The sequence below is a fragment of the Setaria viridis genome, chromosome 3, assembly GCF_005286985.2.
Source record: "Setaria viridis chromosome 3, Setaria_viridis_v4.0, whole genome shotgun sequence".
NCBI lineage: Eukaryota > Viridiplantae > Streptophyta > Magnoliopsida > Poales > Poaceae > Setaria > Setaria viridis.
In genome coordinates, this window is record NC_048265.2 from 15,697,130 (window position 1) to 15,722,828 (window position 25,699).

A 25,699-nucleotide genomic window follows, 5' to 3' on the forward strand; every position below is an offset into this window, starting at 1 on the left:
GGTGATGAAGGAGGTAGCGAGCTGGTCGGCCTCTTTCATCGCGATCTGATGGTAGCCGGAATATGCGTCGAGGAAGCTGAGGGTCTCGCACCCGGCGGTTGAGTCGACTATTTGATCTATGCGTGGCAAAGGAAACGGGTCCTTTGGACACGCTTTGCTGAGACCGGTATAATCGACACACATCCTCCATTTCCCATTCTTTTTTGGTACAAGGACAGGATTAGCCAGCCACTCGGGGTGGTGCACTTTCTTGATGAACCCAGCCGTCAGAAGCTTCTGGAGCTCTTCGCCGATGGCCTTGCACCTTTCCTCGTCGAAATGGCACAATCCTTGCTTCACTGGCTTGGAGCCGGCCTTGATGTTGAAGGAGTGCTCGGCGACTTCTCTCGGAATGCCGGGCATGTCCGAGGGCTTCCATGCGAAGACGTCGTTGTTCGTGCGGAGGAAGTCGACGAGCGCGCTTTCCTATTTGGGGGATAAGGCCGCGCTGATCCGCACGACTCCTCCGTTGGAACAGCCGGGATCGAGGGGGACCTCCTTGATGCCTTCGGCGGGCTCGAAGGAGATGTTCGGCTGCTTGGAGTCGGGCCGGTCCTCGATGGCCTCCGTAAGCTGGACCGCCAGGTCGCTCGTGACGATGATGGCCGCGGCGTACTCGCAGCACTCTACGTCGCACTCGTATGCCTTCTGAAAGGTCGTGCCGACGGTGATGACCCCGTTGGGCCCCGGCAGCTTGAGCTTGAGGTAGGTGTAGTTGGGGATAGCCATGAACTTTGCGTAGCATGGCCGTCCCAAGATGGCATGGTAGGTTCCACGGAACCCCACCACCTCGAAGGTGAGGACCTCCTTCCTGTAGTTGGAAGGGGTCCTGAACGTAACGGGTAGGTCGATTTGCCCGAGGGGCATTGCCTGCTTCCCTGGTACGACGCCATGGAAGGGCGCCTTGCTGGGACGGAGGCGGGAACGGTCGATCCCCATAGCGTCGAGGGTCTCGGCGTAGAGGATGTTGAGGCCGCTGCCCCCATCCATGAGCACCTTGGTGAGGCGCGTCGTGCCGATGATGGGGTCGACGACGAGAGGGTAACGCCCCGGGTGCCGGACGCGTCCAGGGTGGTCGGACCTGTCGAAGGTGATGGCCGGCCCCGACCAGTCTAGGAAGGCCGGAGTCGCTGGCTCGGCCGCGTAGACCTCCCGGCGCTCCAGCTTCTGCTGGCGCTTGGTGTCGTATGCCGCGGAGCCGCCGAAGATCATGAAGCAGCCGTCCACCTTGGGGAAGCCGTCTTCCTTCTCTTCGTCGCCCTTCTTTTCCTCATCGGGCTTCCGCTTCCGGTCGCCTTTCACCGGATTGCCCACGAAGTATCTCTTCATGAGGTTGCAGTCTTTGTAGGCATGCTTCACGTGGAACTCGTGGTTCGGGCACGGTCCCTCGAGCAATTTGTCGAAGAAGCCGGGAGTGCCCTCGGGGGGCGGCTGCCCTCGCTTGCGCTCGACTGCGGCCATGAGGGGGGCCTCGCGCCGCTGTTTGCCCTTCTTCTTCTACTGGCGGTTGGAGGTGCCTTTGTCGGCATCTTCCTCCCGTTTCGCCTTGCCTTTGGAGCGGTCGAAGATCGCTCCAACAGCCTCTTCGCCCGAGGCATAGCTAGTGGCGATATTGAGGAGCTCCTCCGTGGTTCGCGGGCCTCGGCGCCCCAGCTCGTGGACGAGGGGCCGGCAGGAGGTTCCCGCTAGGAAAGCCCCTATGACGTCGGCGTCCGTGACGTTGGAGAGCTCGGTGCGCTTCCTGGAGAAGCGCCGGATATAATCCCGGAGGGACTCGTCCGCCCCCTGGCGACAGCTCCGGAGGTCCCAGGAGTTGCCGGGGCGCGTGTACGTGCCTTGGAAGTTGCCTATGAAAACCTCCTTCAGGTCGTTCCAGCTGCGAACTCGTCCCAAAGGGATATGTTCTAGCCAAGCTCGCGTTGAGTCGGATGATAAACAGGTCATCATCCGCCCCGCCGGCTTGACATGCAAGCCAGTAATCGCTGAGCCATACCCCAGGATTCGTCTCCCCTGAGTATTTGGCTATACTTGTGGGTTGCCTGAAGCGTGGCGGAAAAGGTGCGTTCAGGATGCGCGCAGAGAAGGCCCAGGGCCCAGCCGGACCGGGGCTCGGGCTGCGGTCTTCCCCGCTGTCGTAGCGCCCGCCACGGTGGACGTGGTAGCCTCGATCTACCTCGTCCTCCCTGTCCGCGCGGGAGCGTCTCCGCGCGTTCAGGGTGTCGCGAGCGTCGCGGACGAGGCCGACGCGCTGGTGGACGGATCAAGCCTCGCCTCCCGTGGGTGGTGGTGTCCGTCGGGCGGACGTGGCCTGATTTGCCCTAGGAGGGGGTTGATGGACAGATTCCCCCCGCCTTTCCAGGGGTACGTCGGGCATCGCCCTGCTGGCGTTCTGCCCGCGTCGCCGGGACGTGGAACTTTCCGCCTGCTGGACGGCGGCGCATTCGAGCAGGTTGCACATCTCTTGGCGTGCCCGTCGCTCCTCGGGCGTCGCTGGTTCGGGGAGCTGTCGGAGCAACACCGCCGCGGCTGCGACGTTTTGGCTGGCGCGGGCGAAGAGCTGCGGACACTCTTCGTCCACGCAGATGCGTTGTTGGACATCATGCGCCCGTTGTCGTGCTCCACCCTCGTTGTGGGGGTGCTCGACTTCTTGGCGGGCGCCTGCACGCGCCTCCGGTTGCTGAGAGCACTCCGGCGCCCTTGGTAAGGCTCCGGTCGTAGCCGCGGCGCGCGAGGGGGGAGCCCTTTGTCTCCCCTCGGCGTCATTGCTGTTGGATCCCTCGGAGTGCGCGTCGGCCACGAGGCACTCACGCGAGGGGTGGGGGCTCCCGCTGCTGGAGCCGGTGTCGGAGATCGTCCTCGTCGCGCCTATGAGCTCGTTGCTCGCGGGCGACGCGGTCATGGACCGCGCTAGGAGGCGTCCGTAAGCCCCCGTGGTGTTGTGTAGCCCGAAGGGCCGTCCCCCTGGTGAGGTTCTTCTGGTACGCGAGCGGCCGCTCGCCGCTGTCCCGGCGGCGGGGCCGGGGGCAGCCGGGCGAGCGGGCAGGACGAGGACAGGGATCAGCTCGATCCCTTCCCCAGTGGCGAGGAAGTCCAGGCTCCCGAATCAGATCAGGGAGCCCGGAGCAAAGTTACTATCGTAATTGGCCATCTGAGGCTGGGAATGTACGCGCAAAGATCCCCTACCTGGCGCGCCAACTGTCGTTGTCAAGATTGGCGGATCAAGACTTAGACTAGTAAATTTCTTTTATGCGCGTGAGGCCTCAGGTGGTGGCGTGGGAGGCACGGGTTTAGACTGGTTTGGGCAAGGGAAGCCATACGTCCAGTATCGAGGATGCTCGTCTAGCCCACGCGGGTTCTGTAGTAGGGGTTACAGATCGATGAGAGAGGGACTGGTCCCAAGTCTCTTTGTGCTTGTGCTCTCAGGGAGCGTACTAGTGTGATGTGGCTTGTGGGAGAAGAAGCTGATCCCCTCCTCTGGCCCTTGGTGCCTCCTTTTATATCGTAAGGGGGGTGGTCGGAGTTACAGCTGGGATCGGGCGAAGAGGACAGTAAAAGTGTAAACGTAGTGCGGTAAAGAATACGGCAGGAAGGGAGGAACAAGTTCCTAGACGCCCGACGCCTTCGTCGGCCCCTAACGAGTGCCGGCGCGCATGCCGGAGGGGGGGGCCGTGTGCCAACTGTCGTCGCGCCCTACAGATAGCTCCTTCGGCATTCGTAGGCGTCGGGTTATGATGAAGGCGTTTCGTCGTTATCTCGGTGTCCGTTGGGGAGGACGGTGGATGCTACTGTTCTGATGATGGCTTCTTGAGAGAGGGCGTCACATCCTTGCTGCCGGGCGCGCAGGACCCGAGGGCGCGCGGGGCCCGAGGACAGGCGAGTCTCTCCTCCGCTCCGGTCGGCGCAGGCCATGAGTACCCTGCGGCGAATGGAAGTGAGCCGCCAGCATTGTAGCTTGTACAGTATGGTCGTGCATGGGTACTTGCGGCGGGTTGCGTGAGGAGCACGATCATCCTTCCCCCTGCCAGGCCTGCGGCGCATTTACGGCGAGGCCGACGGGGGAGACCCACAGGATTGTTTACCTTGTCCACCTGGTCTGCATCCGAGGGGGATGTCCGCCCTGGGGGCCCCAGCGAGCCCGACCCCTGTGCTCGGGGTCGGACGAGGCGGAACCTTGTGGCGAGGGGTCGGGTGCCCCCGACCCCGGGGCCGCAGTCGGACGAGACGGAAGCCTCGTGGAGGGAGGTCGGGCGCTCCCGACCCTGGGACCGCGGTCAGGCGAGGCGGAGTTTTGATTATGCTAGGTGGGCCCGGGCCTTCGCGTTTGCTTTTTTAAGCGGTATTTAGGAGATCGTTAATATTTCCCCCCAACAGAGGCCGTTAGGCCGTCTTGAAAGGCCGATGCCGTGGAAGAAAAAAAGAAGAAAGGTGGCTGGGCTGTTGGGCCGGAACCGGATGGAAAGGAAGAAGAGAAAAGAGAATTGGGCCTAGAGAGCCCAGTAGAGGAGGAAAAGGGCCGGCGGGTAGAAAGAATAGGAGAAGAGGTGGGTCCGAGCTGCGGGCCCAGCGTAAGAGAGAGGGGGTAGGAAGAGGGCGCGTGAGAAAAGTAGGCCGGGGGTTTTTTCCGGGAAAAATTTAGATTTTTCTTTATAGAGTAATAGATTAAATCTGAATATCACCATTTAAATCACATAAATTTTTAGGGGTGTCCAAAATTAGTGAAACCAATTTTGTTAGGATTGTTTTATTTTCCTTTATGCATTAAAATTTTAATACCCTAGGAAAATAATAAAAATTTAGGTATTTGTTTAATGCCTTTTCTTTAAGGTATTTAAAGAAATACCTAATCTTTATTAAATTCATAAAATATGGAATAACATTTTCATAATCACAAATTATTGTTAACTCATAGGAAATTAGGTTTCAAGACTAGAAAATAATTAGAATGTTTTCTAAAAATAAAAGAAAGAGCCTTAGGTAAGGTTAGTAAAGGAAATAAAAATGATGGGTTAATCTTTTCGGGTTTTTGTGTGTTGGCTTGCAACTTTATCATGATAAATTGTATAGTCCCTTGTTGGCTTGCAACTTTATCATGAAGGAAAGTTGTATAGTCTTGTATTCAAAAGTTGCATCGCTAACCCCTGCATATGCTTTATCATAGACACCGAAGCACCGGAAGGGGATTTCTTGGAATTTTCAGAAGAATCTCCGGAGTTCAAAGAGATCATTGAGTTGGTCCCCTGCGAGGCCAATCCTTCAGACAATGCTAACTTTTTATTAGAACAAGGCAAGCCCCGGTGCATTATTCCTACTTATTTTGATAGTATTATTTCATGTGTCCAATTATTGATTATTTTCTATATGAATGCACTAAGTCTAGGAGTTGATTGAAACCCATTCTTGTGCATTATCATACCTTGTTTTAAGGACATCTTTGCCACTTGTTCAAACATTTAGTAAGTAACCCAAGTCTAGAAATGCTTAGTTGCCTAAGTAATTGGTTTACCGAACCTTAAGGTGAAATGTTGGGTCATACATGCTAAGTATGGAAAGGTAGCTTGAAGGTTAAAAGGCAGACAGAAGCTAAGGATGTAGTTTTGTCTGCTAGATTAATTTGGTTAAGGCCTGATCATTATCTTAACCTTTGATCAAGTGAATGACACCTGATTACTTACTGGGTATGGGACTAGTAAAGCCCGATAGGTTAGTAAACCCTCTGATCAGGAATACTTCGTACCCGTGCTTGACGTGCTGGAGATTGGCAGGGGCGTAGCCTGAACTCACATGGAGATCAAGCCAGACGTGGGGTCCCATGTGGGGGTGCGTCCTTGGGTCCGGGTAGTCTTATTCCCAATCATTGGATTTGCTAATCGAAAGGTCGTTACGTACGACCTGGACAGTCGTATATAACTGGTGATCAGGGTACTCTCCTGCAGGATGTAATTTGATCCGGATCGCCGCAATTCTCGGTTATGAATGCACTTGATCATTGTTGAGCATCGTAGTATGAATTCATGAATGCTATATCTTTCCACTAATGTTTTGATGTATGACTTAATACCTTGTTGTTTGCAAATAATCTTTTTATCATCATTTAGAATGGTTAGGTAATAACTTAATCGAAATAAAAGATAAAGCTAAGGTCTCACTTTTAGTAAGCTCTTTGGGCAAAAGTGTGTCAGCCAGTACACCGAAAAAGCTATCATATAGTTCCAGGAAAAACTATTATATTGGTTAGTTGGGTAGGCCTTGCTGAGTACCCCGTACTCAGGGTTATCCCTTGTGGCTGTTTTCAGAGGCACCGCAGGAATCCACCGAGAAGGAAGCCCCGAAAAACTAGGGTATTGTTACGAGTCTTGCAATACCCTTAGAAGAAATCTTGAATGCTCATCTCCCACCTGAACCCATTTATGTTTAGTTCCTAGAACCTCTGTCTAACCTGCACTGTTAAGTTTATTTCAAACTATGTCTTGTAATAACTCGTACCTCGTGTATGTATGTAAAAATGTAATATTTATTGATGCTTTCCCATCGCGGAAACAATCCTGGTGTATGGCTATGACACGTGACGTGGATCATTCGAAGAGTCCTAGGGACACTCGACGGACGACCGGACTTATACTGTTTTAAGTGCGTTTCGGATAATTGCTGTATCGACAGCGATTAGGCGCATTTAAACCAGTTTAAGTTGGGCGGTTCCGCCACAAGGAGGCGACGTGCTGTGATGACAGACTGGTTTGTGGGGATCGCGGAGGTGGCGCTAGTGCTCGTATGGAATGAAGAAGACAGACTTCTACAAGATTCCCCTATAATCCTACTTGGACTTATACCTTGTAATTCTAATAGGGCTCCTACCTTGTAACCGACTAGTAATCCCACCCCCTAGAGTATATAAAGGAGGGCAGGGGTACCTAGATCGGCAGATAGAGAACGATAACAGAGGACCAAATCCTCAACACCAAACAACAACCAAGCGCAGGGCACAATATACAACACCTCAAACAGGACGTAGGGTATTATGCTAGCGGCCCGAACTTGTCTAAATCCGTGTCTTGTGTCCTCACTTTTACCTTCGAGTTCCAAGTCCAGTGATCCCCACAAACCAATCACTACCTTGGGATATCCTCGGGAGGTTGCCAAGTATAAAACACCGACATCTGGTGCGCCAGGTAGGGATGATCGTCGAGATCATTGAGCGAGCTTGAAGAACCTCATCATCAAGATCAATCTGCTCGACAAGAAGCAAGTCACTAAGTCGAAGTTCCGAGCAGACAAATCTACGCCGAGATAAAATCGATGCGCTCTGTGTTCCAGTCGAAAACCAAGTTGGTTTCCGCCGCAGGTTGCATGCAGCTCATCGATCAAGGTTGCTGATGTGGCTCGTCGATCAAGGCAGAGGCAAATCCGATTCAAGTTGGGAGATCAGGCAGACCGAGGGATCCACGCCATAATTCCCAAGATGACAAAGATATGTTATAGACGCGTGGGGATTGAGGCAAATAATCAGCTCCGACTACTCTCTGTGAGAAGCAATTTTGTGGGATTTGTGCTACACGCACATGTAAGGTTACCACCAGACCTCAAAATCATAGCCTAACATACATAGAAGATGTATGCGAGCACTGCTACCCGACCTGTGGCTGCATCAAGTCACCGACGACTACTTCGACTACTCATCTCGACTAGAAAACTAGTCGAGGACAGTCTACTTCAACTATGCGTCTTGACTAGAAAACTAGTCGAGGGCGGGCCTCATACCGTCGACATCTAGTCGGAATCGACTCTGACTAATCGGCTTCATCAACAACCATCGCGGCTTCACAACAACCGCCACGGCTTCATCGACAATCGTCCACGAATCAAGCTAAGTCACTTTTTTAGTTATTTTATATAATTTTTCTAGCTTATTTTCTGCATGCAAGGCAACGCGCTGAGTACATTTTTATGTATGCCTCTCGATGGAAATTACCCTCCAGAGCTACACTTTGCTAATTATTCCTAGGGCATGTTAACCGACAACCATGGGCTTGGTACACCGAATTACGGAGGCTATAGCCACGAGTTTTGTGCACTGAGTTCCGGAAGCTTCACCACAGGCTTGGTACACCAACTTAGGAGTCCATACAATGAAGTTTGGTGCACTGAGTGCTGGAGGCTCATAACGGCTACACCCTAGTGAGGCACAAATCCTATGCATGAAAAAACACGCTCTTCTCACCAAAAGGTAGAAAAAGTCTCAATGACTACTTTAAGCGCAATCACGCTCTCTTTTTATTGTTGTAGTGCTGACTACTTATTTTCAATGTCTCTTCTTAGTGGTCGCTAATCTCCTCGAGCAGAACACACCTCAATCCGTGAAAGCTTCGGATCTTCTATCATGACTAAACGCTAGGATGCGTACACGAGACAAAGATCTCAGACGCGTAGCAGTAGTGCCAGTACGCGTACACGAGATAAAGATCTCACACACAGTGGCAATAGCTAAATAGGGACTGAGAGTCTAAATGTAATAGGCTAACTACTCGGGAGAAATATGGCTGAAATAAGAGCATGACACACAACATTTACATTACATTCATCACTGAATAAATTTTAGTAATTTCAATATTCTACAATATGCTACATAATGTATGCATATTTTTTTTAAGTCAAGCTTTGGCGATGATTCTCCAGGACGCTCAACGTACCTTCAATGGCTCCGCTAGCTCCCAGGCTCGGGAGCTACTCGCCAATTACTACTCGGAACATCTCCAATGACTCAACTAGCTTCCAAGCTCGGGGGCTAAGGGCCAAATAACTACTCAATGTGGCTTCTACGGCTCACCTGGCGCATAAGCTCGGGGGCTGGACGCCAAATGACTACTTGAAAGAAGACTTGCGTGAAGACTAAGACTCTCGGATTGATTATCTAGTCATTCCAAGGCTCGGGGACTGATAAGCTACACCCAATAGTTGATTTTTTTCAAGATGAAGAAAGAAGATTCAACATTTTATCGACCATCAGCCGGATTCTTCGATTCAACCTAAGGCTCGGGGGCTACTCCATATGGAGTGTGACTTCCGCCGCCCTCCATATCACATTACAAAGATGAAGATTACAAAATCAAGATGATCAAGGGCTTGAACACACCATAGCCTCATGGCATTTTGAAGAACTTTGAAGATTCAGCTAGACAGAGTACTTGAGGAGCACAAAAACTACTCGGCGAGGATCTGAAAAGTACTCGAAGATTGCTACATTTGACTATGAAGCGCTTGGGAGCTTGTCGGGGATAGATCCCCACTACCTGCAAGGAAGGAAGAAGACAGACTCCTGCATTGATTCCTCTATAATCCTACTAGGACTCATACCATGTAATCCTACTAGGACTCCTCCTTGTAATCAACTAGTAATCCCGTCCCCTAGAGTATATAAAGGAGGGTAGGGGTTCCTAGATTGGTAGGCGAAGACCTCATAAAACTACAACAGAGGACCAAATCCTCAATACCAAACAACACCTAAGCACAGGACGCAATATTCAACACCCTGAACAGGACGTAGGGTACGCTACTTTGGTGGCCTGAACCTGTATAAATCTATGTCTTGTGTCCTCACTTTTACCTTTGAGTTCCATGTCCAACGATCCCCCACCAACCAATCTATTACCTCAGGATACCCCTCGGTAGGTTGCCGGGTATGAAACACCGACGTTGTTGAGGGATATGGGTACCCTATGGGTCCCCACCAACCAGGATACTGCACGGTCTTGACAAGTGGACCCGCCTGACTAGGGTGTGCGGGCTAAGGACATGAAGATACTTGGACTGCACGTCAAGGAGACTGCGCGATTCAAATCAGCTCGGATATTGCGGGATACGTATTGTAATCCGACTCAGATTACCTTCCATGTAATAACCGAGTAGATTATATTCAAACCGACTTGTAACCCTAGGTCATCAGCCTATATAAGGCGACCAAGGGCGCCTCCCGAGGGCATCGAATCCAATCCAATCTGCAAACCACGCACCAGCGGAAAGCAATACAGGCCACCAGCATACAGGATGTAGGGTATTACTCTTCGGAGGCCTGAACCTGTCTAAAACCCCCGTGTTCTCTCGATCACCTTCGAGTTCTTGGTTTCATGATCCTCTCTGCCTACAAATCAACCACTTGGGTAACCCTCTGGTGGACTGCCGGGCTACTAAATTCGACAATTGTGTGTGGTACTAGTCGCTAGTCAGTGTGTGTGACCTAGAGGCGCAATGTTTGACAACATCGTGACTGGCGAACCGCATGCATTCTGGAGGCAAGAAAGAAGAAAAACCCTAAACATCATCCCTTTCCTCCTTCTACCTGCTCGAGGCGCCGCCGCCAACCTCACCGCCGCGTGCCATTGGCGGGCAAAACCTTCCAGCTACCTAGATCATTACATTTGATACTAGAGCCATTCTCCATCGCGTAGGACCTGAGTCCCACCGGAGTGGTAGGCAATTTGGGGGTGAATAAGGGGAAATTTTTTCTCCAAGTTCACCATCGAATTCCATAAGATCCCAGACGTGGACGACCTCGTACTGCCGGTGCAGTCGATCTGGCGACTTCCACCACCACCACCAACCACCAGCCACCACAATCGTCAGCCAATTCTACCATCACCACCCCAATTCCACCCATCTCAGGCTCACCACCACCACCGCCGCCGCCACCACCACCCAAACCTTGACAACGAGGGAAGAAGCTACCAACACTGATGCTCAGATCAAGGATGATGATGGCAGAGGAGAAGTTGGAGCTCCTGGTCATGGAGGTGAAGGCACTACAACAAGGCCAGCTCAAGATCTTCACCTCCCTAGATGGACTCAACACCCGGTCCGTCAATGCTGACAAGTTCTCCGTGGAGCTGTGCAAGGAAATACATGATCTCACATTGCGCATCAAGTCGTTAGAGAGGGAAACATCTGCTACTTCGCCACCGACCCCGTCGCACCAGTAGTAAATGAGCTGTTACACCACACAACCATGAGTTTAGCGAACCCAAATTACCCAAGCTTGATTGCTCTAGATTTGATGGTGAGCATCCTAAGATATGGAAGAAGAAGTGTTAGAAATTTTTCACCCTGTTTAGAGTCCCTATACACCTTTGGGCACCATATTCCACAATTAACTTTGAAGCTTATGAAGCACAACACACAATAGATAGTTGGCCAGAATTATGTGTAGCAGTAAACCAAAAGTTTGGGAAGGACCTGTATCAAAATTACATGAGAGATCTTTGTCTATACGGCAAACTAGTGATGTGCTAGAGTATGCTACTCATTTTGATCAAGACAAACATAGGGTCTTGCTCCACAATAGAATTTTACATGATGTATTCCTTGTGCAAAAGTTTTTGGATGAGTTAAAATATAGTATCAGTAGTGCTATTACTTTACACAAACCGAGAACCATTGATGTTGTGCTATCCTTGGCACATATGCAGGAGGAGCTATTGGAAGCCTCTACAAAGAGGTATCATAACAGAAGCAGCAAGGAGTTTCCAAAGTGATTCCAAGGGTGTTGGGCTCAACTCCAACTGATTCCAAACCCCAAGTGTAGCCTGAGTCAAGATCCAAATGGGAAGACAAACTCACCACATTGAGAGAACAACGGAGAGCCCAAGGTCTCTGCCTGAAGTGTGGTGACAAGTGGAGCCAAGCACACAGATGCCCGAAGCAGGTTCCATTACATATACTGGAAGAAGTCTTGGATGTCATGAATGTGGAAGTAGAACAAGTTGTTGAGGAAGACAAGGACAGTGATTCTAGTGATGAATAGATATTATCACTCTCTTTATCTGCCATAGAAGGAGTCCAGGGCATGAAAACAATAAAACTTCAAGGGCTCATCAACAATCAAGAGGTCCTAATACTGATTGATTTAGGCAGTTCTAGCACCTTCATTAGCTTAGTAATAGTGTAAAGATTGAAATACAAGCAACAAGTAGCACCTGAAGCACTGGTGACAGTGGCTAATGGTGACAAGTTAACTAGCAACAAGATTGTGCCTATAGTGACATGGTGGACATAGGGCCATACCTTCTCCACAAACCAGGGTGTTAGACCTCAAATTCTATGACATTGTGTTGGGCATGGACTGGTTAGAACAGTATAGTCCCATGTGGATACACTGGAAGAAGAAGAAAATGAGATTCACACATAAAGGGAAAAGGATAAGATTGACTAGAATCAAAGACTGCACAACTAAATGCCATAAATTGCTAGTCAGAAAATTAAAAGGACTCATAAGAAAAGGTGGTGTGGCTCAATTGGTGCACTTAAAAGCTGCTCAACCTGAATACGAAGAATCCAACATCCTTGAAGCGGTATAGCAGTTAGTACAAGAACACCAAGAACACTTCAAAGAATCAACTGAATTACCACCCAACAGAGCACTGGATCATCAAATCACACTAATACTGGGTGTCATACCAGTCAAAATGACGCCTTATAGATACTCAATCACACAGAAGGATGAAATTGAAAGACAAGTTAATGAGATGTTGATCAATGGGGTAATCCAGCCAAGCACAAGCCCATTCTCATCTCCTGTGTTGCTAGTGAAGAAAAAGGATGGATCATGGAGATTCTGCATTGATTATAGAAAGCTCAATTTTATAACTATGAAGAACAAGTATCCCTTGCCAGTAGTCGATGAGCTGTTGGATGAATTAAGGGGAGCAAGTTGGTTCACAAAACTAGACATGAGGTTAGGATACCATCAAATACGAGTCCTACCAGAAGATGTACAGAAAACAGCATTCAAGACACATCATGGCCATTGGGAATTCAAGGTGATGCCCTTTGGACTCACAAATGCACCAGCAACATTTCAAGAAACAATGAACACTATCTTTGCACACATATTGAGGAAGCATGTTGTAGTCTTCGTGGACAACATTCTCATCTACAGCAGATCATTGGAGGTCAAAAGATCACCTGCAGCATCTGAGGGAAGTGTTTAGCATCCTCAAGCAGCAACAATTTCTGCTGAAGTTATCCAAGTGTTCATATGCACAACAATCATTAGAGTATTTGGGCCACATAATCAGTGCACAAGGGGTGTAAACAGATCCTGCAAAGATACAAGCAGTAGCGGAGTGGCTGGTTCCAACAGGCATCAAGGAATTAAGGGGATTTCTAGGTTTATCTGGATATTACAGAAAATTCATTCAACACTATGGGGTGATTAGCAGACCACTCACTGACCTTCTTAGAAAGGATACTATATTTGCATGGACACCGGAGCATCAAAAATGCTTTGATTCACTCAAGAAAGCTCTAATGATAGCTCCAGTGCTAGCACTTCCAGACTTCACCAAAAGCTTCTCAGTGGAAACTGATGCCTCAGGAATAGGCATAGGGGCATGCAATACAAACACCCAATTGCTTACCTCAGCAAGGCATTGAGGCCAAGAGCACAAGCATTGTCAACCTATGAAAAAGAGTGCCTTGCATTGATAATGGCTGTCAATAAATGGAAACCATACTTGCAGCATAGAGTTTTCCATCTTGATAGATCAAAAGATCTTAGTCCACTTAGGGGAACAGAAAATTCATCAAGCAATGCAGCAGAAAGCCTTCATCAAACTTTTGGGTTTATAGTACAAGATCATTTACAAGAAGAGAATGGAAAACAAGGCAGCAGATGCATTATCTAGACAGCAACACCAAGACTCTGAACTCAATGCCATATCAACCAGTACACCTAAATGGTTGGAAACTGTGATTGAGGGCTACTAGCAACCAAGCAGTTATTAACAGAATTGAGCATCTCAGGCTCAAATGACAAGGGCTTCTCATTGGTAGATGGTGTTATTAAGAACAAAGGAATAATATGGTTGGGATCACATGTTGAAGCTCATCAAGCAGGCTTTACATGCTAGTGGTTTGGGTGGTCACAGTGGTATAATAGCAACCTACAACAAGATCAAGTCATTATTCTCATGGCCTAATATGAAGCAGGACATTTAGAAGTACATTACTGCTTGCAAGGTATGTAGCCAAGCCAGACCTGAGCACTGTAGACTACTTGGGTTAGCCACCTCAATCTTGGCATACTATGAGTCTATATTTCACTGAAGGCTTACCCAAGTCAAAAACATTTGACACGATTCTTGTAGCCATTGACAAATTCTCAAAGTATGGAAACTTCATTCCCCTATATCATCCATACACAGCATTATCTGTAGCCCAGCTATATTTGAACAATGTTTACAAACTACATGGCATGCATAATGTCATCATATCTAATGGAGACAAAGTATTCACTAGCACCTTGTGGCAAAAGTTGTTCATGCTAGCGGAAACCATACTAAACATGAGCTCAGCTTACCACCCTCAAACCGATGGACAAACTGAGAGACTCAACCAATACTTAGAAACATATATGAGATGCCTTGTGAAAGCTTGCCCAGCCAAATGATCACAATGGTTATCCTTAGCTGAGTACTGGTACAATACAACGTACCATTCAGCACATGGGAAAACACCATTTGAGGTTCTATATGGTCACCAGCCACGCCACTTCGGTATTGTACCTTCTGATGCCGCAACAGTCCCTGACTTGAATGAATGCCTTAATGAACGTGATGCTATGACTAAGGCAATTCAGCAGAATCTTCTCAGAGCACAATAGCAAATGAAGACACAGGCTGACAAAGGAAGACAGGAAAGGGAATTCAATGTGGGCGATTGGGTATACCTGAAACTGCAACCATATATCTAGCAATCAGTACATAGAAGATCTAATCACAAATTTAGTTTCAAGTATTTTGGGCCATATCTCATCATGCAAAGAATAGGCAAAGTCGCCTACAAGCTCCAATTACCACCCACAGCACACATACATCCAGTGGTGCATGTATCTCAGTTGAAGAAGGCACTACTGATGAACAACTCCAGTGTTTAACAATGGACCTACAATCATCTCCGGTGCAAGTCATCGACTTCGGACTTCAGAAGAAGGGTAACTTGATGATACCTCACGATTTGGTGGTATGAGATTCTTAGCCATCTTCTTGGGTGACATGGGAGAACTTATTTATGCTCAATACCTGGCATTCTGCTACACACAAAGCTATAGTGTGATTGCATATCATGTTTTGATGGCTCAAGCACTTGAGGACAAGTTGCATCTTGTTGGGGGGGGGGGATGTCACAACCTGGGCTGAGCCTATGTAATAGGGTAGCAGGCCTACGAGCCGTGGTTTGGGCCAAGAGCTTGTGTAAGCGCCATTAGGTCGGTGGGCCGTAAAACACTATGTATGAACCTCAGAACTGAGAGGAGAGGAAACAAAGAAGAAAAACCCTAAAAATCATCCCCTTCCTCCTTCTACCTGCTCGAGGTGGTGCCGCCGACCTCACCGCCGCGCGCCATTTACCGGCAAACCTTCCCCTACCTAGATTGTTACATTGGAATGTATTAAATCCCCAACAAGTCAAAATGATCTCAATCCACTTGAGAATGGTATTAACCGAACAAGACCTCATGCAGGTGCAGCACGACGGTGTCATCAGATGCACGCGATACAGTGTTGCGCCTCACCTAGCTGCAAATGCGACACGGGCTGCGCTCCTGGCGACACATGGCTTTGCCATGGCCGTCTTAGCGATTTGGTATACGCCGACTGCCGTGAGCTGAACTTGTGTGTAGTAGCTGCGTGATTGGCAGCGTTCTTGAGCAATGACGCGCGAGAGCATGAGTGCTTGAAGCAACACACGTTCCATCACGCTACAAAAGTACTAGAAAACAAAGCGGCGATTCTGCCGCCGCTGCCCTCCGGCACCGACGTTGTGGCTCGCTGCGCCATGCTCGCGGCAGCGTCACGTGATCCATTATGCCATCGAGGCAGAAAACAATCGGGTCAAGGTGGTACCCTTTGCGAAATCAAGGCCACACGCGTCCGATCGGGCGGTTTGGATAGATCCAAGGGATGGAGGGTAGTTGAAATACCATCCACCCCTGACCCCTGCCCGGGCACCGCCTCTGCTCCGTGCCTCGACAGTCGTCACGCCAGAGTGCCGCCGTGTCCTCGCCGCTACTCGCCAGTCAGCCTGTCTGGCCGTCCGCGCACCGGTCTCCACGACGTGAGTGTCGCCAGCACTTCCTATGTTGCTGGTCGTGGCCGAGGATGGGCATTGGCATCCCAACCAGCCTAGAAGGATGACGCCGTCGCCATGTGCGCTATCCAGCGCCTCCAAAGCCTTCGATGTTACTTCCATGGAGGATTGCTCCAGGCGCCCAAGCGTGTAGAAGGCTATGCACAAGGCTGCGTCAACAAACCAAGACGTACACTGCAGCCGTAATGGAAGCATCGCTGAGACTGCCGCATCCTCCGGCATCGAAATTACAAGGTCGCCAAGCCAAGTCCGCCACGGTAGCATGGCATTGCTGATGTTGGTTCTTTTTGTGAAGCATGAATTGGGTCCATATGAATTGGGTCCATATGAACTACTCCCTCCGTCCCATAATAAGTGCATTTCTAGAGTTCAAAATTATCCCCAAATAAGTGCACATTTAGGAATTGGACTACCTAACTCTAGTTGCCTTTTTCTACTTTCTCTCATTCCAAAGTGCAATGATTACATTTTTATAATGGTATATATGTAATTTTTCACTAACATTTAAAATCACCCAAACTCAGGAAGTGCATTTATTTTTGGACGGTGGGAGTATAGAGTATATTACCCTGATGCAGGGGAGCATATGGCATTATTGAATTGGCTCCATATGCTCTTTGATGGCTCTGTCTCTGCGCAGCGTGCAGTAAAAAATCTTCGCTGGAATGACAGCAATCTTGCTATTGCTGATCCTGAGAACTGTACACAAAATTTATATTGCAAAGGACAACCTGAAAATCCTGTCGAACTAGGTCCTAGATAGGTCAATCCCTGAATACATTCTACGATGCACAGGTCAAGATAACATGCAGCAGCTTTCACTCGGGGTCCTACTGCCGATGCTTGCTAGCTAGATCCGCTGGTCGACATCGTCCGCGGTGGCGGGCCGCTGACGCTGCCGCTGCGCCACAGGTCCTGGGCTCCCGGCACAGCGGCATTCAGGCCGGCCTGGTCCTGCTGCTTCATGATGAGCACCGAGTAGGGCGTGTCGAAGTCGGAGGACGCGAGGAGGTCGCCGATGACCCCGAGCTCGGGGCACTCGCTCCAGTCCGACAGCCCGTTGGCCGGCATCACCGGGTACCACCTGTGCCTCATGCCGACGACGACGAGGTCGTAGCCGGCCTTGTCGAGGCCCCTCAGCACCTCGACGATCCTCTCCATGTCGCCGACGAGCTCCTCCCGGACCTTCATGTTCCTGCTCCTCGCCGCGAGCGCCTTCACCTCCTCGATGGCGCGGTTGTCCACCCGCCGGTCCGCCGGGTCGTCCTTGATCCCTCGCGCCGGCAGGAACCGCACGACGGCAACCGTCACGCCCGGGTGCCGCGCCATGCGCGCCACGTAGGACATGGCCTCGCGGTCGTCGCCTCCGCCGAAGAAGAGCGCCGCCACGGCCGCGTGGAACTGGGGCGCGCCCGTCGAGCGCCCGCCACCGCTGCCCGCGGAAGAGCCCGAGTAGTCTTGCAGCGGCCCCGGGATGAAACTGGACAGCCCCACGCAGCCGGCGTTGCGGTCGACGAACACTGCGACCGAGCACGGCGCGACCTCCAGCACCTTGCGGTTGACGACGCGGAGCCCGGCGGCGGCGTGCGCGCCGCCGGCGAGCATGTGGCGCTTGTGGTGGTGGAGGAGGATCAGCGACGTGCGCTTGTCGACGGCGAGGCGGCACACCTCGTCGTGCATGGAGGAGTAGGGGGAGATGGTGGTGAACGGGTGCACCGAGACGGCGCCCTCCGGGTGCCGGAGCTCGTGCCGGAAGAAGGCGTTGATGACGCGGTCCGAGTCGGAGGACGGCGCGCCGGGCGCGCCGATCCGGGATGCGTTGCGGCGCGGGTTGTGCGGGATGAACACTGGCGCGGACCGGCCGGCGATCTCGACTAGCTGGAGGAGGTAGAGGCCGATGGGCGTCTGCGGCGTGGCGTGCGACGCCTCCAGCAGCGCCAGCGTCCCCGGGACGTGGGACTGGTCGTGGACGCACGCCAGGATGCGCAGGTCGGCGTCCGCCTTGAGGTGTTGCAACGTGCGCCGCTTGTACACGGCGTAGCGCCGCGCCGGGTCGTATAGCCATGCCGCCACCGGCACCGATACCGCCGTGATCGCCACCGACGAGCACATCAACACGCTGAACGTGCCCTTGCCGATCAACTGCAAACCAAACCGAAACAGATATTTTAAGATTCTACGCATAGGATGTTGATGGTTGCATTTGATGCTTGCGGAGCTGATGGATCAACGATCACCTCGTTGGTGAGGAAGAAGGTGAAGGTGATGACCTCAACAATCCCCTTGGAGTTCATGAACAGGCTGAGAGACACGGCGTCCCGGAGGGGGATCTCAAGGTACAGCGACGGCACCATGACGCCGACCAGCTTGCCAAACCACCCGAGGAATATGACGAGCTGCAGCCTGCCCCAGTGCAGGCACCACACGTCGGTGCTGAGGCCGGTCATGGCGTAGTACAGCGGCAGGATCAGCCCGGACACCATGGCGTCGATCTTCTCCCCCAGCGCGGTGCCGAGCGGCGGCCCGTCGGGGATCGCCAGCCCCAGCATGAGCGCGCCGTGGAACGAGTTGGTCCCGATGATGTCGCTGTAGAACCCAACGAGGAGCACGATGAGGAGGAAGAAAAAGACGTAGTTTTCGTCCACCGGCTTGCCCGGCGGCGTGCGCTCGATCACCTTGAGCGCGACGGGCCGCACCGCGAACAGTATGACCGCGGCGAGCGCGGCCACCGAGAGGAACGCCCAGAGCGACGTCGCGGGCGACACGAGGAACGCCTCGGCCAGGGTGTACCCTACCATGATGAGCCACGCGATGCCGTCGGTGGTCATCGACGCCGACATGGCTGTGCGGCCGAGGTCGGAGTTGAGGAGGCTGAGCTCCGACATGATCGGCGAGAGCACGGCGAAGGACGTGACCGAGATCGAGGTCGACAGCGCGAATAGGAACGTGGACCGCCTCGTCACGTCGGCCTCCGCGGCCATGGCGGCGCCGGAGAAGCCCACGGCGGTCATGGCCAGCGGCAGGACGAAGCCAGAGAGGCCAATGATGACGCCCTTCTTGCCGGACCGGACGACGAGCATCGGGTCCATCCGCACGCCGATGAGGAAGATGACGTACATGAGGCCGAACGTCGCCACGGTGTGCAGAACCGGGTCGCCCCTCGCCGGGAACACCGTCTCCTTGAACGCTGAACAGCGTGACAGCACGGAGGGGCCAAGTATGATGCCGCCCTGGAACATCAGATCCAACGTCAAGTTTCGATTGGTTTGCTCCAAAAAGCTTCGAAATGATGCGTATGAAGAATTTAAATCTGTGGACGTGCCATGATCTCGGACACGACGCGGGGCTGCTTGAACGGCTTGAGGAGAAAGTAGAGGACGCGGGTGACGGCGACGATGAGGACGAGCTGCACGCCGAGCAGCGGCAGCGACTCCTGCAGCGGGCTGCCGCCCTGGAAGATGTTCCGCCCGGTGCCCGTGGTCTGTGGGACCACGTAGCAGTTGATGCCGTCGTCCATTGCCCCTGCGTCTCTGCCGGCGTCGGTGACAATGCCGCGGTCGCCTGTCGCCGTGCTTTTCGCCCTGCGCACCTCTTGTCAGGCCGTGTCTTCCATGGAGGTTTGCACGGTGGAGTGGAGAAGGGGCGAGAGATGGAGAAGAGGAGAGGAATCAGTGACATGCCAAAAAAGTTTTAAAACTTCATAGCCTCGAGATTTTATTGAGCTCTGATTCTTCAGTAGAATTTCCGTGGCTGGAAACCACTTGTTCAGGAATAGTAAATCTAAAATTGGACCGGTGAATTTGTTGAGGGTATGATTGGTGCATTGTGTACTGTGTTCTTTGCGTAGAAAATATGACATTGTTCGGAGCAAACTGTACAAATTTTAGACCTACGGTAAACGGACTCTTTCAAGTTAGAAAGGAGTGCTTTGTACGAAGACCAGTACTAGCGTTTCAAAGGCCTGCTGACTCTATTGTGCTGCTGTTCAATCCAGTCTGCTGAGAACAACCTGGGAGCATGGCAAATCGACAAGTCTGTATCAAATAAGCATTTCATGACATCAGGGGCATTTCTGCATTCTACAATAACCAGGATCAGGATATTAATGAACAAAACAGTCACCATGGGTCTCTAATCCTATACAGGATGACCATCTGCAGATCACTACAGTCGAGTACCTGACAAAAGAATATGCAGACAAAGACACCACTGACTACTGTCCTACACGCAACGAAGTTCAGCTAACTAGAACAACCTGACGAGACTACCAACAAAGCCAAGTTCCATTCCTAATCCTGCCAGAAAACCATCAGAAGTTGTCAGCGAAATGATCATCTCGACCTGTCTCAGCAGATAACATCTCAGTCACCCAGCGGCCACAGCGGAGAGTGGATGGCGTCGCCGTCGAACCCGTCGGGCTGGCAATCCTCTATCTTGATGCCAGGATAACAGGGCACCATGTGGGCAACAGCATCGAAATCGATGTACATGGCAATGTCATTCGGGTCGTCGTCGAACAGAAGCTCAGGCGAAAGCCAAGAAGCGCCCTGCTGCTGCTGCTGCTGGCTGACGGTCTCCGCTCCGCCCCCACCCTGCGAAACAGCAACCAGCGGCTTCACCTCATGTTCCTCGAAGACGTCGGCGGTTGTGGCGGGAGCGCAGGACGAAGGCTGCCGCTGCGCCGGTGCGGCGGTGGCGATGGTGACGGCGGCGGCATTGTCAGCGGGGAAGTTGAGGCGCGCGAGGTTGCCGTGGTAGGCCACGGCCGCCCGGTCGTAGGCGAGGGCCGCGTCGACAGGGGTGTCGAAGGTGCCCAGCCAGTGGCGCCTGCCGCAGTTGGGCTCGCGGATCTCGGCGACCCACTTGCCCCACCGGCGCTGCCGCACGCCGCGGTAGTTGTGGCGCGTGTTGTCAGGGCCACCCACCCCTCGCTGGGCGGACACGGACCGAGACCTTCCAGCGCCGGGCGTGCCATTAGCACCGCCATTGGCGCGGGCTTGCTGCGTTCCTGTCCCACTGCACGTGCACAACACAAAGCATATCTCTGAATACCATCGAAACCAAGATAACTTGTCAGTGTCAATGTTACAAGATTGGTTGAAGAAGCACAAAGTAATCAGCAGGAATATAAACAATAAGAACCAATAGCAATCGAGATGAACCGGGAGTGCTTGGTCGTTGCAGCTACAAATTAGTTCTTAGTACTATATGAAATGCATGCAGATGGAGAAGAATTTACCATCTGCTCTGTTTTGCTCTGTAACCATCAGGGATCAGAAGGATTGCAGGGAAGCAGAGTTCTTAATTTTGAGTTTAGTTTGAAGGTCCTATCATTTATTTGTTCACCCTTCTTATTTCAATGCAATTATCAATCCTGGTTGATGATAATGCTAACAGACAATGACATAACAGAGTATATAACACAATGCAGTTACATGTTCAGCTTCTGCAGAAATATTTTCCACAGAGTGTAGCCTCTAGAAACATAATTGCATAGTGCCTAGCGAATCAAGCATTCAAATTTAAGGAGAAAAATGATGTGGTTTTGGTTTAATGTCTAGCACAGATAATGACATAACAGAATGCAAATTTTTTTAGAGAGTTAATAACACGGTGCAATTTTCTTTGAGAGTATATAACACAATGCGGTTACATGTTAAACTTCTGAAGAAATATTTTCCTGAGTGCAACCTCCAGAAACACAAGTGCATAGTGCCTAGCGAATCAAGCATTCAAATTCAATGGTTTTGATATCATGTCTAGCAACATAAATATTGTTCCAATTTCGTTTCAGTCCTTCAGACATTGTTCCAATAACACCCAATCTGCACTAGTAAGTTAAGGTACGATTTCCCCCACTTGATTTACAGAAATTTCACAGGGAAACTTCGCATATTAGGCTGAATATTACCCCTTCCATATCGATTTAAAAAAGAACACTACCAAAACTCGCGATTTTCCCACATCAAATTCGGTCCAAAAAGCCCCACATCAACATTTCACAGTTCTACAGATACGCATCACATTGCAAATATAAACACATTAGACTATGCTAAGATCGATCCATCCGCCCATCAGAGATGAACACCCCGGAGCAGAACAGAGCGGCAGAATGCGCACCGCAAGCAGTCAAGAAGCACCGATCCTCATCCTCCACAGATCACGCCCGACCGACCCCGAAACCCCGGAGCAACGACGCGCAAGCGAAGCGAGCAGCACAGCGGAGAGCAGCAACCAGAGAAAAGCGACAAGGGTTACCTCGACGTCGGTACCGCCGCCGGCGCCCGCCCCATTTCCTTGCTCCCCAACCCCACTCCCATGGCCCCTTCCTCCCGCGAGAGAACAACCCTCAGATCCTCGACCGATCGGCCGCTCCCCTCCCTCGGCGGCTCAGTCCCTCTCCGCCTCCCCTTTGTTGTTTGTTGTGTGCTCTCGGTGTCTTGCGCTGGAAGATGGAGAATCTGAGTCGACCAGGGGGACCGCAGGTGGATTCAAAGTACCACGCACGCTTTGCAGGACACGGTACCAATCAATGAGACGCGGGGGGCGCTTGGAACTTGGCGCGCAAGGCAGCTGGCAGCGAGGCCGAGGCAGGCGATGGCGGCGTGCTCGCCTGGTTGCGGATGGAAAGGCGTGTCCGTACTTGCGGGATGACGTGGCATGGCACTAGGGTGTCCGTGGGGCCCACGCGCTAGGAGAGGTGGGCCCGGCGCCGCGAGGCATCGCTTTCTTCGGCACCAAGCATCATCGGTCGCGTGATGGATGACGGAGCGCAGGCGCGCGGGGCCCCGGGCCCGGATTGACCGTGCCGTCGCTTTGGTCTTGGCTGCGTGCCGATCGCGGTGCGGCGTGACGGGAATGCGAGGGTTTCCGTTCCGTTCCATTCCAGTTCCAGCCTTCCAGACATAGGCATGGAGAGTTGGTTGGGACTTGGGTGAGCCTTCTAAGGAGCATCTCCAGTTTCGTCGCATTTGCAGTGCACACCTTCGACTATCCTCTTCGCATCGAGAGCTGTCTGACCTGTGGATCGTCGATCCGTGGAGAACACGGAAATTTCTTCAATCTCATCCCCTCCGGATGAACTCTGACTGTTTGGGGGCAAAAATTCACAAAATCTATGTTTGGGCCTAAGCTGGTTTTATTTTTCTTTTTCTGCCCCGAAACTGTTTGGGCCTAACCTCTTGTGGGTTTGTTGAGTTGACCACGCAATGTTCACTCCGGCCGGCCTCTTTATGCTAAACCAGAGCCCAATTGACGCGGCCCATCTCAGCCATTTTGATTAGTGCCTATACAAAATGGTCGTGCAATTTTTTTTGGGCAAAAAATGGTCGTGCAATTAGGAGGAGGATTACGTCACGGTGTGATTCTTTGGATACAGTATAGTGACCATCATGTAATCTAAAAAAATTGTCACCTCATCAGCCCGTTCTAAACAATAAACCACATCCCTCTGGGCTCTGGCTACTTTTCTTTTCTGCGATTACATGACGGCATCTAACTCGCAGCATGCACGTTGATATCCCTGTGCTTATCTACACTCTACAGGCTGCGAGATCCTGCTTACCGAGCTCTTCCAATGGAACAGGACCTGATGTCTGATTGCATCACGCACGAAGGCGACGACTCCATCAACCGGCAGCTAAAGGGTTGTATTGCATCATGGCGATCTCTAGCTAGGAAATATCGTGGCGAAGATCATGTCTGAAACTTTCAACTAGGCGCGACCAACAAATTAATTAATACATACAATCCCTGTGATATCACCGTCCCAAATAAAAGAACACTGGCCTGTGCTATCAGCACCAGTATAATAACCCATTTGCACAACGCTTTCTGACTTTTCGGGAGGAAACAAGGAGAAAGAAAATCGATTCAATTTGGATGCGACCTGAAAAGAAGATAAAGAACGGAATCGCCGAATTGTTTAGGAATTTTCGCAACCCATTATTAGCGTCTGCGGGCAATAATGTAGCATCGACCAGGATATCATTGTTTTAGCTGCGAGCATTGTATTTTGCAGCAAAATGTGTTCCGGCTGATGTGCGCTTTTAGTTGCAAGCATGCATGCACTGTATCTGCCTCGGATGTTTTTATCTGACGCAACCTTTTTAGAAAGAAAAGAGCGGAAAGGCAAAAGGGTCAGCTGATCCTTTTTCTTAATTCGCCGAGCAAAGAGTCGGTATGATTCCGTTATTTCTCATCGCGTAGCTCCATTCTCACTTCTTTTGACCCAATTCTAACATGACCTTGTCACTCTATTGGTTAGGCTCTTTTATGCCTTACCTGCAATTTAATTCTGAAGGAAAGCAGCTATACCTCCGTGCGAGGCCGGCGTCATATCGCAAGCAATTTTTTAAAAACAAACTGGCGGAGAGCTGCATGTTTTATATTTAAAATAATTAGGACCAAACAGATTGATTTTTTTTTGTCACAAGCAATTTTCATCTTATCATAATTAGAATTAGAAACCACCAAGGTTGGAGCGGAGGCACGCCAGGGCCTGGCCACGTCGCCCCATGGCTGCACCGCTCGATCACATGTGGATGGCCCGCGATGGCGCACTCTGCAGATAGGGTGTGGCTTCCCCCAGCTGGTCCCTGCACCGTACGTGTGTGATTTACCGACGGGATGACGTCTCTCCCATTTGCTTGCATCGCCGATGTTCTGCAGTGCACGTCGCCTCGGCTCCACTGGTTGGCCTGTGAGCTCCGACTCGCCCTCTCGCCTTCTCCTGCAGTCCGGGCAGACGGCGACGGCCTAGTTGCTTGTGTCGCCAGCATTCCGCGGCATGGGCGCCTCACTTTTAGGTGAGGGCTACGTGCTCTTGCAGTCCATCGAGGACGCCTGTCTCACATTTGCTCATTTCATCCATTGGAGACCTTAGTCTCTCCTCTTTTCTTCCCTCTTGCTAGGTCTCCGATCCGACGGCAGCGGCAGCACACAGTCATCCCGAGGTGCCGACAGCGCATAGCACCTCCTTCTACACCTCCCTTCAGCCTTCATCCATCCCCGATGCTTGCTGTCCACCGGTCCCCGAGGAACCAACTCAGTGTTCCCGTAGGCACTGCGCAAGGTGTGCGCGGGTGCAATGAAGACATGGGACGTGCAAGCGTGGTCAACTCCCTCACACCCCCGTGCGACCTCCCATGGCGTAGAGCTCGCCGGCCAGACCCCAGCAGCTAGAGTGGCTGAATATGGATGACGCCTAGAAGGTGCTTGAGGAAATGCCTCCAAGGTAAGCTGGTCACTGAATAGTTTGTATTTTCAGTTTTAGCAAGTACCAACTGTGTAGGGACATCTCGTATCAGTCAGCTCTATCCATTTTCTATTCACACCAAAGATTATTCATGCCCTATTCTTGGGGTTACAAGTTGCCATGGATTTGTGACTCACCAAGGAGCAACACCAGGCGAGGATGTGTTGTGCCATGGCTACAAAGACCATTTGTTTGTGCTATTGCTGCAGTAGCAGGTACAACATTCCTTTCATTCACTTTCTGCTGCTCCCGAAGGCTACTCATGGATTCTCC

General features: G+C 51.4%; 2 protein-coding genes across 2 annotated transcripts; both read right to left on the minus strand.

The window, feature by feature from the left end:
• Nucleotides 1-16,870: 16,870 nt before the first annotated feature.
• Nucleotides 16,871-19,747, minus strand: LOC117849084 (cation/H(+) antiporter 15). The gene is made up of 3 exons (XM_072292300.1): nucleotides 19,493-19,747; nucleotides 18,408-19,400; nucleotides 16,871-18,312 (listed from the first exon to the last, which is right to left on the minus strand). The coding sequence occupies exons 1-3, from the start codon at nucleotides 19,685-19,687 to the stop codon at nucleotides 17,017-17,019; spliced, it is 2,484 nt and encodes an 827-aa protein (XP_072148401.1). The 5' UTR covers nucleotides 19,688-19,747; the 3' UTR covers nucleotides 16,871-17,016.
• Nucleotides 19,748-20,188: 441 nt separating this feature from the next.
• LOC117847724 (dehydration-responsive element-binding protein 2D) lies at nucleotides 20,189-22,806 on the minus strand. Its single transcript, XM_034728996.2, has 2 exons — nucleotides 22,429-22,806; nucleotides 20,189-21,186 (listed from the first exon to the last, which is right to left on the minus strand). Exons 1-2 carry the CDS (start codon nucleotides 22,488-22,490, stop codon nucleotides 20,532-20,534), a joined length of 717 nt encoding a protein of 238 aa, XP_034584887.1. The 5' UTR covers nucleotides 22,491-22,806; the 3' UTR covers nucleotides 20,189-20,531.
• Between the last annotated feature and the right edge of the window lie 2,893 nt (nucleotides 22,807-25,699).

Coding starts and splice junctions, on each gene's coding strand:
- LOC117847724 (XM_034728996.2), bottom strand. CDS start 22,490: ATGGGAGTGGGGTTGGGGAGCAAGGAAATGGGGCGGGCGCCGGCGGCG. Junction 21,187..22,428: donor GCGGCGGTACCGACGTCGAG/GTAACCCTTGTC, acceptor GTGCACGTGCAG/TGGGACAGGAACGCAGCAAG.
- LOC117849084 (XM_072292300.1), bottom strand. CDS start 19,687: ATGGACGACGGCATCAACTGCTACGTGGTCCCACAGACCACGGGCACC. Junction 19,401..19,492: donor GCGTCGTGTCCGAGATCATG/GCACGTCCACAG, acceptor CTGATGTTCCAG/GGCGGCATCATACTTGGCCC. Junction 18,313..18,407: donor CCTTCTTCCTCACCAACGAG/GTGATCGTTGAT, acceptor TTTGGTTTGCAG/TTGATCGGCAAGGGCACGTT.